Source organism: Calliphora vicina, chromosome 1, assembly GCF_958450345.1.
Source record: "Calliphora vicina chromosome 1, idCalVici1.1, whole genome shotgun sequence".
Lineage (NCBI taxonomy): Eukaryota > Metazoa > Arthropoda > Insecta > Diptera > Calliphoridae > Calliphora > Calliphora vicina.
Window position 1 is genome coordinate 134,516,953 of NC_088780.1, and position 16,092 is coordinate 134,533,044.

The following is a 16,092-nucleotide window of genomic DNA, read 5'->3' on the forward strand; positions in this document are numbered from 1 at the left end:
TAGAATTTATTCACAACTAGCTGATCCGACAGACGTTGTCCTGTCCAAATTAAAAAAATGCTTGTGTTCGATTTGTGAATTTGTAAGAAGCATTTTGAAATGGGTAAAAATAGTTAAAAAGAAAAAAAACGTATAGTTTGATTTACATTTGATTTTGAAATATGTACAATGAATATTATGGTCATAGAATAAAATATACATAGAAGCGTTACTGAGAGACAAAGAATATAAGTCTATTGTCAAAAACCTAAGACTTGCAACAACAGAATACATGTAAATCAATGTACATATTATGAGTTTTTATATAAAAAATCAATTTTTGGCCAGAAATATGAGTGATCACAGATCGAGCTCCTTTTCTTGATTAAACGCTTATTGACCAAGTTATTAGCGAATTTAGATATTAGAATTTAGAGTTTTTATATAAAAAATCGGTTTTTGGTCAAAAATATGAGTGATCACAGATCGAGCTCCTTTTCTTGATTAAACGCTTATTGGCCATGTTATTAGCGAATTTAAATATTTTGAGTTTTTTTATAAAAAATCGATTTTTGGCCAGAAATATGAGTGATCACAGATTGAGCTCCTTTTCTTGATTAAACGCTTATTGGCCATGTTATTAGCGAATTTAAATATTTTGAGTTTTTTTATAAACAAATCGATTTTTGGCCAGAAATATGAGTGATCACAGATTGAGCTCCTTTTCTTGATTAAACGCTTATTGGCCATGTTATTAGCGAATTTAAATATTTTGAGTTTTTTTATAAACAAATCGATTTTTGGCCAGAAATATGAGTGATCACAGATCGAGCTCCTTTTCTTGTTTAAACGCCTATTGGCCAAGTTATTAGCGAATTTAGATATTTTCAGTTTTTTTTATAAAAAATCGATTTTTGGCCAGAAATATGAGTGATCACAGATTCAGCTTGTTTTCTTGATTAAACGCTTATTGACCAAGTTATCAGCGAATTTAAATATTTTGAGTTTTTATATAAAAAATCGGTTTTTGGTCAAAAATATGAGTGATCACAGATCCAGCTACTTTTCTTGATTAAACGCTTATTGGCCATGTTATTAGCGAATTTAAATATTTTGAGTTTTTTTATAAAAAATCGATTTTTGGCCAGAAATATGAGTGATCACAGATCGAGCTTGTTTTCTTGTTTAAACGCCTATTGGCCAAGTTATTAGCGAATTTAGATATTTTCAGTTTTTTTTATAAAAAATCGATTTTTGGCCAGAAATATGAGTGATCACAGATTGAGCTTGTTTTCTTGATTAAACGCTTATTGGCCAAATTATTAGCGAAAATCGATTTTTTTTTGATTAAACGCTTATTAACAAAGTTATCAGCGAATTTAAATATTTTGAGTTTTTATATAAAAAATCGGTTTTTGGTCAGAAATATGAGTGATCACAGATCGAGCTCCTTTTCTTGATTCAACGCTTATTGGCCAAGTTATTAGCGAATTTAGATATTTGGAGTTTTTTTATAAAAAATCGATTTTGGGTCAGAAATATGCGTGATCACAGATCGAGCTCCTTTTCTTGATTCAACGCTTATTGGCCAAGTTATTAGCGAATTTAGATATTTGGAGTTTGTTTATAAAAAAATGACCTTTGGCCAGAAATATGAGTGATCACAGATCGAGCTCCTTTTCTTGATTAAACGCTTATTGGCCAAGTTATTAGCGAATTTAGATATTTGGAGTTTTTTTATAAAAAATTGATTTTTGGCCAGAAATATGAGTGATCACAGATCGAGGTCCTTTTCTTGATTAAACGCTTATTGACCAAGTTATCAACGAATTTAAATATTTTGATTTTTTATATAAAAAATCGATTTTTGGTCAGAAATATGAGTGATCACAGATCGAGCTCCTTTTCTTGATTAAACGCTTATTTTCCAAGTTATTAGCGAATTTAGATATTTTGAGTTTTTTTTATAAAAAAGCGATTTCTGGTCAGAAATATGAGTGATCACAGATCGAGCTCCTTTTCTTGATTCAATGCTTATTGGCCAAGTTATCAGCGAATTTAGATATTTTGAGTTTTTAAATTAAAAATCGATTTTTGGTCAGAAATATGAGTGATCACAGATCGAGGTCCTTTTCTTGATTAAACGCTTATTGGCCATGTTATTAGCGAATTTAGATATTTTGAGTTTTTAAATTAAAAATCGATTTTTTTTTTGATTAAACGCTTATTGAACAAGTTATCAGCGAATTTAGATATTTTGAGTTTTTATATAAAAAATCGGTTCTTGTTCAAAAATATGAGTGATCACAGATCGAGCTCCTTCTCTTGATTAAACGCTTATTGGCCAAGTTATTAGCGAATTTAGATATTTTGAGTTTTTTATAAAAAATCGATTTTTGGCCAGAAATATGAGTGATCACAGATTGAGCTTGTTTTCTTGATTAAACGCTTATTGGCCAAGTTATTAGCGAATTTAGATATTTTGAGTTTTTATATAATAAATCGATTTTTGGTCAAAAATATGAGTGATCACAGATCGAGCTCCTTTTCTTGATTAAACGCTTATTGACCAAGTTATCAGCGAATTTAGATAATTTGAGTTTTTAATTTAAAAATCTATTTTTGGTCAGAAATAGAGTGATCACAGATCGAGGTCATTTTCTTGATTAAACGCTTATTGACCAAGTTATTATCGATTTAAGCTATTGTGAGTTTTTATATAAGTAATTGAATTTTGGTCTGAAATATGATTGATCACAGACCGATGTATTTTGCAGATGTATTTAATAAGTGGGCGTATTAGTGGACGTGGACAATTCTTATTTATTTAAAAACTTTTGCGGACTATGTATTGCGAACTTTAAAAAAAATTGTTAAATCGGTCCAGGCGTCCTTCGATTTTAGTTATATCGAAAAAAATTGTCGTTGTCAATTTTTCTTTCAGTAAAAAATCGATGTAGCCGTTTTCCGATTTTAGATAAATTGAAAAAAGAGGGCGTAAAAGTGGGCGTGGTCAATTTTTCATTTTGTAAAAACCTAAGATGGGCTATGACCAACATTTTAAAAAAAAAATTGTCTAAATCGGTCCTACCGTTCTCTACTGATGCAATTATCAACGAACGACATTTGATTTTTATTTATATAGATAGAAGATAGAAGATTACTCAAAACGTATTTTTAAATCTTCTTCTTCTATATATATAAAAACAAAAAATGTTTCTACCGGTGTCCCTTATAGACTCTGATTTCTGAAGATGGTGTGAACATATGCTGGCGAAATATTAGCAGAATCGCTAATTTTCTAAAGAATTAGTTACTAATCTTAAAATTTGAATTAATGAACGACATAAAAAAGTTCTTAATACGTTTATGTTGTACTTGAATTCAGGATCATGTCCAACTAGCTCAAATTTTTTAAAGCTTAGATCCAAAACGGAAACTAAAGGGTGTGCTAGTCAATTGCTTTGTAGATTGTTCGGGAGGGAATCTGATCAGAATATTTCTGATGAAAATTGAATTTGACTTTGGACTTTTGGACTTTGTTATCGGATGTTTTTTAACATTATCAATACATGAATTGTTAACATTAACGTTAACATTATTGTTTTTTCTTTAACAATAAAATATTACAAAACCTACATCAAAGCTTCATTCTTTACTTGTTTAAAATAATTTAAATTATTCGAATAAATCGATTAATTTTAAATTTCTTATTCGAATTATTCGAACTACCCTAGTAGTTAGTAGCACACGCTGGGTATCCGCTAGTAACTACATAATTTTTGAACTTGTTTTAAATTTCAATAAAATTAATAAAAATACAATTTAAATACATACCACTAATTTAATAAATAATTTAAACTACATTCTCACGAGTGTTGATTAAATATAACCTTTACTAACTTTACTAAAGTTTCCCATAAATCATGTCCTTTGAAAACGTTATTAAAATACAAACAGAGAAAAAAAAGAAGTAAAACGTATATAGTTAACAAATTCTTAAATTTATTACCGCAGGTCATGCACATTTGACTGATTTTAATATCGCAACAAGACTGGCAATGGATGGCCTCGCCTGTAGTATGTCTGGTACAAAACCGTATATGGCACCGGAGGTCTTTATGTGTGCTCTGGATGAAGTGGGTAAGAATCGAACAAAAAACACTGACACGATTGAACTTTTCAATTGCAAAGTGAATTATTGTTTTCCAATAAACAACATCACAAACTAACATATCATTCATACATACACTTTTATTAAAAATGAAAACGCTGCTACATTATTTATTTATTTATTTTGTTGTTTTCCTATTTTTTTTTTCATTAACAGCTGGTTATACGTTTCCGGTCGATTGGTGGTCACTGGGTGTGGTGGCATATGAAATGCGTGCCAATGTCCGGCCCTTTTCAGTTCATTCCAATACAGCTTTAGTGGAAGTGAAACATATTTTAAGTGCGCCAGTACATTATCCACGCTACTGGAGTCATCATTTTGTTGATTTAATAACAAAGGTAAATGTAATGATGCATAATTTTTTTATAAAGTATTTTTATATATGTATGTCCCAAAACAAAATTTTGTTGGGGCTTAAGCTTAATTTGAAAGCTTATAGGGTAAAGTATTTTTGAGATTTTTTTTAGATTTTTCGGAAGAGGTTTAGAGGTCGCTCAAGTCGAGTTTTTGCCAAAAATCGGGTTTGTCGGCCTTTTTGGAGTTTTCTTCATAACTTTTCCAAGACCCACGATTTTCATTACTTTTGAGGACACAGTTTAAAAGAAAAATGTCCATGCTTTATTTCTCTGAGCAAACATTTTTAGTTTTTGCAATGAATTAGCTTACTAAGGTGCCCTACATTACAATTTTTCGTAATTTTTCCATAAATTTTGTAAATAAGGCTTTAAAATTTTTATGAAAATGAAAAAAACTAACAATGCTGTTGAAAATAAATAATAAAAATAAAAAAAGGTCAATTAATTCTTAATAATTTAGGGACAACAATAAATATACATAAATTTGATAATAAAAATAAATGTATTAGATCCAGCCAAAACCTTTTAAATATTTCGAAATTTATAAAAAACAAATAACATACATTAATACAAAAACATAGATTTGTTTACTGTAACCATATATATGGTTGATACAATCATGTGAATCGTAAATTAACCATATTATGGTTACCACAATCATGTAAATGGTTACTGTGACTATAATATAGTTAAAAAACTTGTAACAATATGGAAATGGTTACAGTAACCTTGCCCAACTATATTTTTTCTCTGCGTGTTTGTGGACCGATTTTCTCGATTTTAAATAGCAACCAAGTATGTAAGTTATTTGGGGACTTCGGAAAGTTGATTTCAACAGACAGACAGAACCTTCACGAAGGTGAAGGGTATAAAAACGAATTCGTAAATGTAATCAATTTGAGTCAAGACGTAGTAGGTGAAAGCCGTGGCAATTTCGGTAAAATTTATTAATTTTTTATATGTACACATGAGGAACCGCAGAACAAAAGATACTTTTTCGAATATTTTTACAAATTGATTTTTTGTTATTTTTATAATATTTGGATTGAAATCTTCTAGAAAAAACAATTTCCCAAAATTTTTAAATTTTCAAAAAAGTACCTTTTGTTCTGGGGTTCCTCATATGTATGTATATGGAATTTAACATACTCAAGAGTGAAAGAATTATTTGTGAATGTCAAAATTAAAATTAATAAATTCGCGAGAATTGTCCCGACCACTACATCCATCTTGTATGAAAGCGCCTTGATTTCAGTATTCTTTTACGAAAATGTTACAGATTAAATGTTACTACATTTACGAACTTACCCAAAAATAAATGACCAATTAACATTCTTACACTTTTCCTTTCATTTCCAGTTACTCTGCGTACATCCTGGAGGCCGCATTAGTTCACAACAAGAATTACAACTGACACCCCTACTTCGTCATATCGAATTCAAAGATGTGCTCGAAAAGGAAACGAAACCTCCCTTTAAGCCACCAGAAGATCATTTGAATTGTGATCCCTGCCTGGAACTAGAAGAAATGATTGTCGAAACCCGCCCTCTACACAAAAAGAAGAAACGTTTGGCCAAACAACGTTCGGCACAACGTGACAGCGATCCTGAGCCGACGCTCGTTAAGGAATTCATTGTATACAATCGTTACAAAGAACTCAAACGCAAGGACATGGAGAAGAAAGAAAACGAATGGGAAAAGGAATTGGAAGAAGCCATGGCCAATTCAGTGGTCAGTAGTTTAGCGCCCATTATGGAGACACCACTGCTAGAAACATTGAAAGTAACGTCATCTATAGCGGAACAACATCCCTGTGAAAAAGCCACAAATTCCAGTTTAAATAGCAACACAAAATCAAATTCCAGTTTTAGTTCATCGAAAACTTTGACTACTTTAGGATCCACCTTGCAAATGTGTACGAAGTGTCAAAGACCCGGTGCGAGAAAATCAAAAACTCCCGAAAGTATAGAATTTATTGATCGTACACCTTCACCTAAGCATCAAATTAGTGGAGCATTATAAGGGGAACAAACATATTTTTTTAAATTAAATAAAAAATTAATTTAAAAGGTTTCACTACAAACATAATGAAAGTCTCCGATTTTCATCATACTCACACCTAAATAAAGCAACAAATTTGTGAATAGAAAATCAAAATATGTAATTTTTTTTAATAAATGTATAAAAGATTTTAGTTCTTTAATTCGACTATTTGTAAATATTTTATATGTATGTATGTAGTATGTACTCTATGTATGTATGTATTTCCAGGTTTCTGTCCTAAAATTTATAAATATTTTTCTTTCAATATTTTTTAAATTATGTAAACATTTTTTAGAATTTAAGACTCATAAACTGTGATTCATTGTAAAAATCAACTGAATTTCAATTTGCGCCTCAAATAAGAGAAACAAAATAAATATTTTAATGATGTAGAAAATAAAAAAAAAGGATTTTATAAAATAAAAATTTCCAAGAACTTATCTTTTCTACGTTCATTGAAAATTTGAATTACATTTGTTGTTTGCAACTTTTTGCAGCGTGATTTACAGAAATGTATGACATAACTGGCAGCGTTTTCATCAAAATATGTTTGATATAATCAAAATCCTTTTTCGTACTCTAAACTTTAATTATGCTACCAGCAACGCAATATTACTGAGGGGTTACTGTGTAATTCGATATTTCCGAAATGCAATAGCGGAATTCAGGGGGACTAATTCTCGCATTCGTTTACGAGCGAATATTTATTCGAACGTGCGATATCGAATAAAATGTGTAGAAAGATTTATAAAAATATGTCAGTTTTTTACTGTTGGTCTTCAGACTTTGTACAAATTTGGCACACATATGTATGTATGTATTTACTTTAAATTTTTCTAATATTTCTAACGATCTAATTAACAATTTTTGAAAAGTGACAAAATTCGACACCAGTTACAAACGCTTAACAAAATATCCAGGTCGTGGTGTAGTGTTTAAGACACTAAATTAACAAGCTAAAACGGTTGACGTTCGCGGGATTCAAGTCGTGCCCCATTCGAGTTAGTACTACGTACATAAATCGCTTACAAACTACTTTATTGCGAACAAAAATTAGTACTTTTTATGATTCCAGTTCAAGTTCCCATTATTGATCAGCTTATTTTATTAAGTAAAGTTTAATATAAAAGTGCATTTTCATAATGCAAATTCAATTTTCTAATACAGTTTTGAAAAATGTTTTGATTTTCACCATTTTTTTTTAATATAATAAAATTGGAAATGTTTTGTTTACTAAATTGTTAAATTCATAAATTTTGTTCTAATTTTAAAGATTATTTTATACAAATGTTCCACACATTTTCTCATACTAAAATTGAATACACACACAGAAAACAGATTCGTGATAGCAACCGAATTTGTTGCCAATCGAATGATTCTATTAACTTTCTGTTAATAGAAACCAAAAATTTCTATGTGTGCAACCGATTCATTCGCTTGGCAACAAATTCGGTTGCTACTACGAATCAGTTTTCTCTGTGCAGGAAAATGTTTGGAACTTGTTGCAAAATCACTAGTTCTAGAATGACTATAGCCAAAATCACTTCAGATTCTTTGATAACATCCATAGAACTAGTGATATCGCAACTACTTCTAGAACCCGTTCGAAAGAACAATATTGTTATTCTTAAGAATTCTATAGAGTTTAATGGGAACTAGTTCTTGACTATTTCCATAGAACTCTAACTAGTTCCGAAAAAACTTCATGGAACCTTTAAAAAAACTTTGAATTTAGTTTAAGAAACAATCAATTTTATTTGTCAAGATAAATTCAATGAAAACTATTGCTCTTTAATATATACATAAGAACGTATAGTATTTGGACATTAGGCTTTTAAAAAACAGAATTCAATAGAGGTTAAATATATCAAATAATTAATAAGCCAACATTTTAAAATACTTTATTTGCAATCTAATGAAGTTTACAAATAATTCCGTATCTGGTTCCCAGCACTAGTTTCATGCATGATAATTTCGATTAAAAAACAATGATGGAAGAACTGGTTCTAGAACCGTTCTTAAAAAGGTGTGTTAGCGTTATCTATTGCTTCCGTAAAACTAATTCCGAGGGTCGCAATTCCAAGCAAACTGGTTCCAGAATCGTTCCCAGGAAGGAGCTCGGGCTTCGTAACGATTCCATATAACTTGTTCCGAAGGTGACAAGTTTATTTCGTCATGAAGAAACCAGTTGAACCATTTTCCAAAAAAATTAACTGAGAGCCAAAAACCTAAGTCTGTTGTCAGAAACCTAATTCATGAGAATGTATTGCATGTATTTTGTATCACTCGTATGTGTTAAAAGAGAGTAATATTTTACTCTCTCCTTTCGTTCTATGCGTTATTCTATGTTCTGTTCTATAAATTAAATTCTACCACAAATAAAATTAAGTGTCAAAAATTTATAAAAAATATTTTTTTTCGTTTACTGCAAAGTAATCAAAAAATTTGCCAAATGTGTAGAAATGTAATAAAGTGGTTCGGTCCGTATTTAGTCGAAAAATCAAAGTTAAAATTTAAAGTATTTTGATGTGTTTAATTCTCTCACAAGTATGTTGACTTCACATATCGCAAGTACGTGTGAAGAGAGTAATTATTGTTACTCTCAGTTGCGCCTCTAGTTGTACCCTATGCAGTAGACCTTTATGTTTCAGAATAATTTTTTTTGCGCTGTTAACTAAACATTTCACATATTATTACAGTAAAAACAAATGCCAGAATCAAAAGGGTAAAAAGTTACGAAAAATGCATTTGCAATAAGAATGCACTTTTATATTAAAATATGGGCAATACCACGAGTATGACAACCAAGACTGAAAAATCAAAAACCATTCAAACTCTTTTGCAAGATGGTTTAAATAGGATTTTACTATGTGAAGGTATTTAGAGCTTATTACAACATTTTAAGGGCAAAAATAATAGTTTAAACTGACAATATTTAATTTTTTAATTTAATTTGTATTATGTTTTTGGCTAAGATGGCGGCGAAAACAAAGAACACAATTAGCATGTAGTATGAAATGAATTGGACTCTGATGTTTTTTTTTGCTATTATCACCTTGGTGTTTGAAACCGAATATATGTATATTTTGTTATTTATTTTTTAGTTTTTGAATATATTATATTTACAGAATATATACTGTTTTACTATAAGAAAAAAATCTGTCGCGTACGATATGTCACGAACGATATTAAATTTGATTTATTATAAAATCACCAAAAGATTGTTTTCATTTAAATATGACGGATTGTAGAGGAGAAATATGTTGTTTAGTCTAATAAATTAAAAGAAAAAATAACGCCTCTCACTATTCGCACATTTTAGCATATTTTTATATGTACCTCAAAATTTCGTCCGTTTTATGGCACATACGATATACCTTTATTTCGCTCGATATTTTGGACAACAATATTTCGAAAGTACTTATTATTTTTTTAAAATATAGTACTCTCTGAATAGAACATAGAGACCAACTTATTTTTCAGAGACTCTTATTATTGCAAAATCTATTCTACTTCATAGGCGTACAAATGTCACGTACGATGACATGAAATTGCCATATGACTGGTCTATGGGGGTGCCCCGATAGACCAATCGATAGTGTGCTGAACTATTAATCTGAGCGTTGCGGGTTCGATTCCCGCCAGAGACTCTGGGTTTATCTGTAGACAAGCAAAACGCTTCGCAGTTTGTGTTTGTTATTAAAAAAAAAAAGTTATATAAGGAGAACATAATAAACTTTCATAAGGTTCCCGAATCAAAAAAATCGTTCCACAGATTTACAAGATATCAATACATAATTGGTCAATTCACAAGGTCTCTTATCATGTTATATTGTCATAATGTCCTAATATTTCACAATGGATTTTATTGCTTTTCAAGCAAAAAATGCTATGCTATGCCGAATGTCTAAGAGTCGGTTAAGCCGAGCCTCCGAGTCGTGATACATATATTAAGACAATATGACTGATAAGAGAACTTATGAATTGACCAAATATTTTATGCTTTGTCGAATTTTGTACAATATTCTGAATGATACAAACCAAAAAAATAATAAACTAAAATAAATTTATTTTTTGTATGAGAAACCTGGTGAAATTTTTATGAAAATTCTTGTCTCGGACTTTAAAAGGGTAGAAATTTATCAAAAATGCATCAGAATTGTATTATGAATGCAAAAATATTACAGTCCAATTATGAAAAACAAAATCCCCGGGAGTTTTTTCCCTTTTCGTTTCTTTAACATAGAATTTGAATAGGAAAAATGAGAAAAGGGAAAAAACTCCCGGGGATGTTTTTTTTCCATAATTGGGCTTAGTTTTTAGCTCCTAAATTTAAAGAATTTATAATAACCCTTCACATGGTTTCTGAAGAACAAGGGTAAATTATTGGGTGTATACGGTCGAGTGAATGATGAACATTTATAATGATTGCATTCGATAACTATGGAGTTTTTGCTCGAAAGCTAAGAAACATTCGAAATTTAATTCGATTACTAATGCTAGAATTAGCATCCAGCATTTAATGCAAACAGTTGGGGGAGACCATTGCAAATACAACAATTTAAGGCTTCTCGTGTGCATTTTGTTATTGGATTGCTGTGAAATTTTTGCATTTGTCTGTTCGTACTTAATACAGAACTCCGCCAATGTATAAAACATACAAATTTGAAAGAGTTTCTTCTCGAAACGAGTTACAAAATGCGCCCCTGCATTTACAAACACACTGACATACAGTATTTCTGAAAAACTATTAGCTGAAATCATTATCTTTTGGAACTATTCATAACAAAATATAGTGGACCTAAACAAATTAAATAAATTACGAATTTAGCACGTACATATATGTATGTAAGTTTTCTAAATAAGTTGTTTCAAAACATCTATTCATAAATGAAAATATCAATTATGTATTTCGAATCGAATCGAATTTGCCAATTAACCGCACGAATAACAAGATACGAAGGTTCGAGTTTTAAACTCTTTATTAAAAGTTTTTTTTTTAATTATAAATTATTTTATAAGACCCCATAATAAACATCGATTACACATATTATTAACTGACAATTCAACTTCAAACTTAGTTGCTAATGACAAACGACTTCTTTATCATACTCACGTTATTTATTTGGCATCACTAACTTAAGTTGTACAAAAATGTTTAATTATTTATTTAAATGATATTTGTAAATGTACTATTTGTATTTTATAAAATAATTAAGATTTACCACCTAAATACTACTCGTGTAATAATTTTAACAAATCAAATTGAATGAAATCCTATTTTTTAATAAATGTATAGAACAGCTAGTTTTTAAAAAAAAATAAAATCAAATTAACATTAACAATAAAAAATAAAACATAAATGTGTTAAAGCAAATATAAGTATGTGTTTGGAAATTTATTATAAAATATTAATTATAAAGGTAAAGACTGGATATTTTTTTAACTTAAGAAGAATTAAGAATTGGTATTTTTGATATTAACTGGAAAAACGATATTTTCGTTCACTACGTATTGTAAGTGACAATTAGAGTTGTCAAATATTCGTCATATTCTAAAAACCGGTCTTCGAATAATTCGAAAAAGCTTAATTTTTAAAAAAATTATTGAAACAAATTAAAAAATCGTTCAGTCATTTTTTTTAGCCTTTTTATTTTCATTTAGCCATTTTTATGACTAAATCAAAACTTATATATTTACTCTAATGATCTGAAATTTTTGCTGTTGAAAATTAGTAAAATCAGCTCAAAAAAATTGGCAGAAATATCATGACAAAAAATTAACTAAAAATGTTGAACCAGTAAACAATACAAATTGTTGGAACCATCCATAAATTCTTTAAAATTGCTCTAGTTCTCAAATTATGTATATCTTAAAATTTTTTTTAAAATACGCATTCAAAATACATATTGTATTCAACGGCCAAAACTCTGTAACTTTTGAAACGATTGAGATATTTTTGTATTTTTTTAATGTACAGATAACTTCTTGAACACCTATAGTTAAATGGTCATAAAATCATATACATATTAGACTCATAAATATAAGCAGGCAAAATAAAAACGACTACAAAGATTTAAATTAAAATGCCATAACTAATATAGAGAAAATTGGAGTTATTTGAATAAAAATTGTTAATATAAATGTTAATGTTTTACGCGCGGGTCCGGGCGTTTTTAAAATTATATATATGTATGTGGTTAAAGAGAATACTTTTAACTTTATCTGGGCGATGTATTTTTGGATCCTTAAAAGTTAGGTTCCTCTAAAATTAAAATTTTACGTAAATATAGTACTTTATAAAATATTTTATTTTAAATTTTTTAAATTTAAAAATAGAAACCGCTTAATGATTCCTAGCATTGGCAAAACAATAGAAACTTTAAAATGTCTACAATAAAGGAGACTAAAACATTAATGGGTCGATTATGGATGGCAACCGAACTCTAGTTGCGTTGTCAGTTGCCTAAATGTTATTACAGATGGCAACTGGCAGCATCATTTTCTGTTGGCAAATGGCAACCAGAAATTTGTGGTTGCCCTCTGGCAACGCAACTGAAGTTCGATTGCCATCCATAATCGACACATAAGAATATGTAAAAAAGGTATGTAAAAAACACCATTATTTTAAGATTTTTTTTTTTATTATTTTGATATTTATTTTGCTAATTGTTTTCACAAAATATTTTTTTCAATAGTTAGTAAAAATGGTTATAATTTAGCTTAAGCTATCATTCAACGGTCTTTCATTAAGCGCTTCCTATCTTTAATAGTCAAGATTTCAGAAAATTTAAAATCTCTAATAGGTACTAAACGATAGACAGGTATTATAAAAACTCAACATTTGGACGTAAAACAATTCCAAGAGTTTATGAGAGTTTAAGAAAATCCTAAAAATTAAATTAGTTCTCAAACTTTGAAAATTTGGCTGGGGCCGAATTACCGTAAAATCGATCGTAATTTTCTTATTTGAGACTACGGCATTCGATACTTGGTTGCGATTGCTATCCGAGAAACATTCTCATTTCTAAAAAAAACTTTCTGCTCGTATACAATATTCCAAAGAACATTGAATCTGGTCGAGACAGAAATGTAATATTGTTCCCTTTTCGGATGAATCCAAATGAGGAGCCGCAGAACAAAAGGTACTTTTTTGAAAATTTAAAAACCCACATATAAAAATACCAAAAAATCAATTTGAAAAAAAATCGAAAAATGTCCTTTTTATTCTGCAGCTCCTCAAATACAATTTAAGAGGCAGTTATGGGAAAATATTTCTAAAAGAGTCTGGGACTGTTTTTCTAGGCTCCAAATCATATCACAAAAAATACTATGACTGGAATCTGATGCAGATCCTTTTTAAACGATGTTATGTATCCAATGGATATCCAAATATTTGGGTGTACATATGTATATATAAAATACATATGTATATATTTAATACTTTAGTATTAAATTTACTAAAACATACCTTTTTCGAAAGTCTTTAAAAAAATTTATTGGGAAATTTCGGGAATTTATATAAAAGTTTTCTACTTTATTTACAGTATTATTTCCGTACAGATCCATTGCCAATCAAATGATTCAATCATATCCTTAGATTTGTTCGGTACTAGCAATAGGAAATCAGTTGACACTGAAGACTTTAGATTTAAATAAGCTAATTTGTGTCACCCCAACTAAAAATGTTTAGCCACAACAGAATTTGGTAATTTAATAAAAACATTCTCGTTCGAAAAGAGTTTAATAAAAGCATATAGGTTAGGTTCCATTGGCAGCCAAACATCAAGGAATTCACTTGTGTCCATTCGAAACAGATCCCATTGTGATACCCAAGAAGTAAACAGTAGTTCGACATGTGTTCCAATTATAAAGTATCCTGTAATAAAAGACAAAAAAAATAGCCTAATTTGCTCACGAAAGAATTCTATAAGTAGATTCGTCCTGCCAGCATCGTATACGGCCAGGTCGACCTCGCGATTACACATGTGGATTCATTAGTCTCATATAGTTTCAGCTGTCGATTATGGATGGCAACCGAACTTCAGTTTCGTTGCCAGAGGGCAACCACAAATTTCTGGTTGCCATTTGGCAACAGAAAATGATGCTGCCAGTTGCCATCTGTAATACCATTTAGGCAACTGACGAACGCAACTGAACTTCGGTTGCCATCCACAATCGATCCATTAGATTTAGCAAGGAAAGTACCAGAAAAGGGAATCGTCAGCCATCATCGTTCCCCTTCTGGCCAATTAGTCTGCTATACAATTACCCTGATTTCCATCGTGTCCTAGAATGTCTCGCTATCCCGGATACCCGGCTTTCCTTGGTTAACCTAGATGTCGTGATGCTTCAGTAAATATACAGTAAATACATCTCCAGATATACGATAATACCTCAGCCAGTTGGACGCACGTTTTATTCATCCATATCGTGGTTGGCGTAAACGTCATACGCCTACGACAGTTTCGTACTAGATTAAAGAAACAGTTTGTATTTTATTTTTAATCTAGTACGAAACTGTCGTAGGCGTATGACGTTTACGCCAACCACGATAGGGGTGATTGTTATGTTTTTACCTTTTATTAAAGGTGGTTTATTTCCTTTAAATAATTGCAAATAAAAGCGATTGGTAGTTTAAAAATTGTAACAACTCTTTTTTTTATTTAAATTTACACAACAATCTCTCTTTTAATACACACACTTTATAATTTACATGAATACACAAGTCTGTAATTCAAATGGAATTGTAGACCCTAAAAAAATCAAATGGATTTTGCCACTTTTTTGAAATTTGAACATATTGATCCCTATTTTGGTACTTTTGAAGAACCTAAAACGAAATCGATCGGAATTGAAAACATTCCGAACAAAATGTGTGACAGGCATGATAGTATTTCGTTGTTGTATGAGAAATATGAGTTGTTGTTTTTTAGTTGGATACAACGTAGTGTGTCTCGTCTCTATTTATAATACTCTATGGCAACTACCTTATGGTTGAACTAGAGGCGCAACTAAGACTTAGGTTTTTTGACTCTTAGTAACGCTTCTATCAGGGGGCTTACTACGTAAATCAATCCGTAAACGAAAATGTTCGAAATTGTGTACTAAATACATTATAATTCGAAACGATTTCCTTTCGAATCGTATTAGGGAGTAACCTCCCAGGCCTGTTCTGAAATCCACGTGATTTCAAATCACTAATCGTTTTTAAATCACACACGTGATTAGTGCCTGTTCTGGATCACAAGGAAACATTGTTCAAAAAAAATATTGTTGCCATTCAAGCTTTAATATTTTTAAGTTTTCACAAAAAACTATAAAAATTGTTGACTGTTATCAAAATAACTTTTGAAAATAAATTTGTTTTGATTTTTAATAGTTAGATATTTTGTATAAATGAAATTTTATTTTTCGTCAAATTAAGCTTTGTATTGTCCAACAACAAAATCAGAAATAGAAAATCACAAAAATTAACTAACTTTTTGCTGCAAAAGACACCTAAACATTTTTAATTTTTGTTTTTTTTTAATAAAATAT

General features: G+C 30.0%; 1 protein-coding gene across 1 annotated transcript in view; it reads left to right on the forward strand.

The window, feature by feature from the left end:
• Positions 1-6,531, forward strand: part of LOC135952999 (serine/threonine-protein kinase 32A) — a gene marked incomplete at its 5' end in the record, with an annotated part of 44,365 nt that extends 37,834 nt beyond the window's left edge. Inside the window, 3 exons of the mRNA XM_065502723.1 lie at positions 3,997-4,122; positions 4,310-4,491; positions 5,869-6,531. Of these exons, the coding sequence (XP_065358795.1) occupies positions 3,997-4,122; positions 4,310-4,491; positions 5,869-6,531 (971 nt within the window). The remainder of the gene's footprint in view (positions 1-3,996; positions 4,123-4,309; positions 4,492-5,868) is intronic.
• Between the last annotated feature and the right edge of the window lie 9,561 nt (positions 6,532-16,092).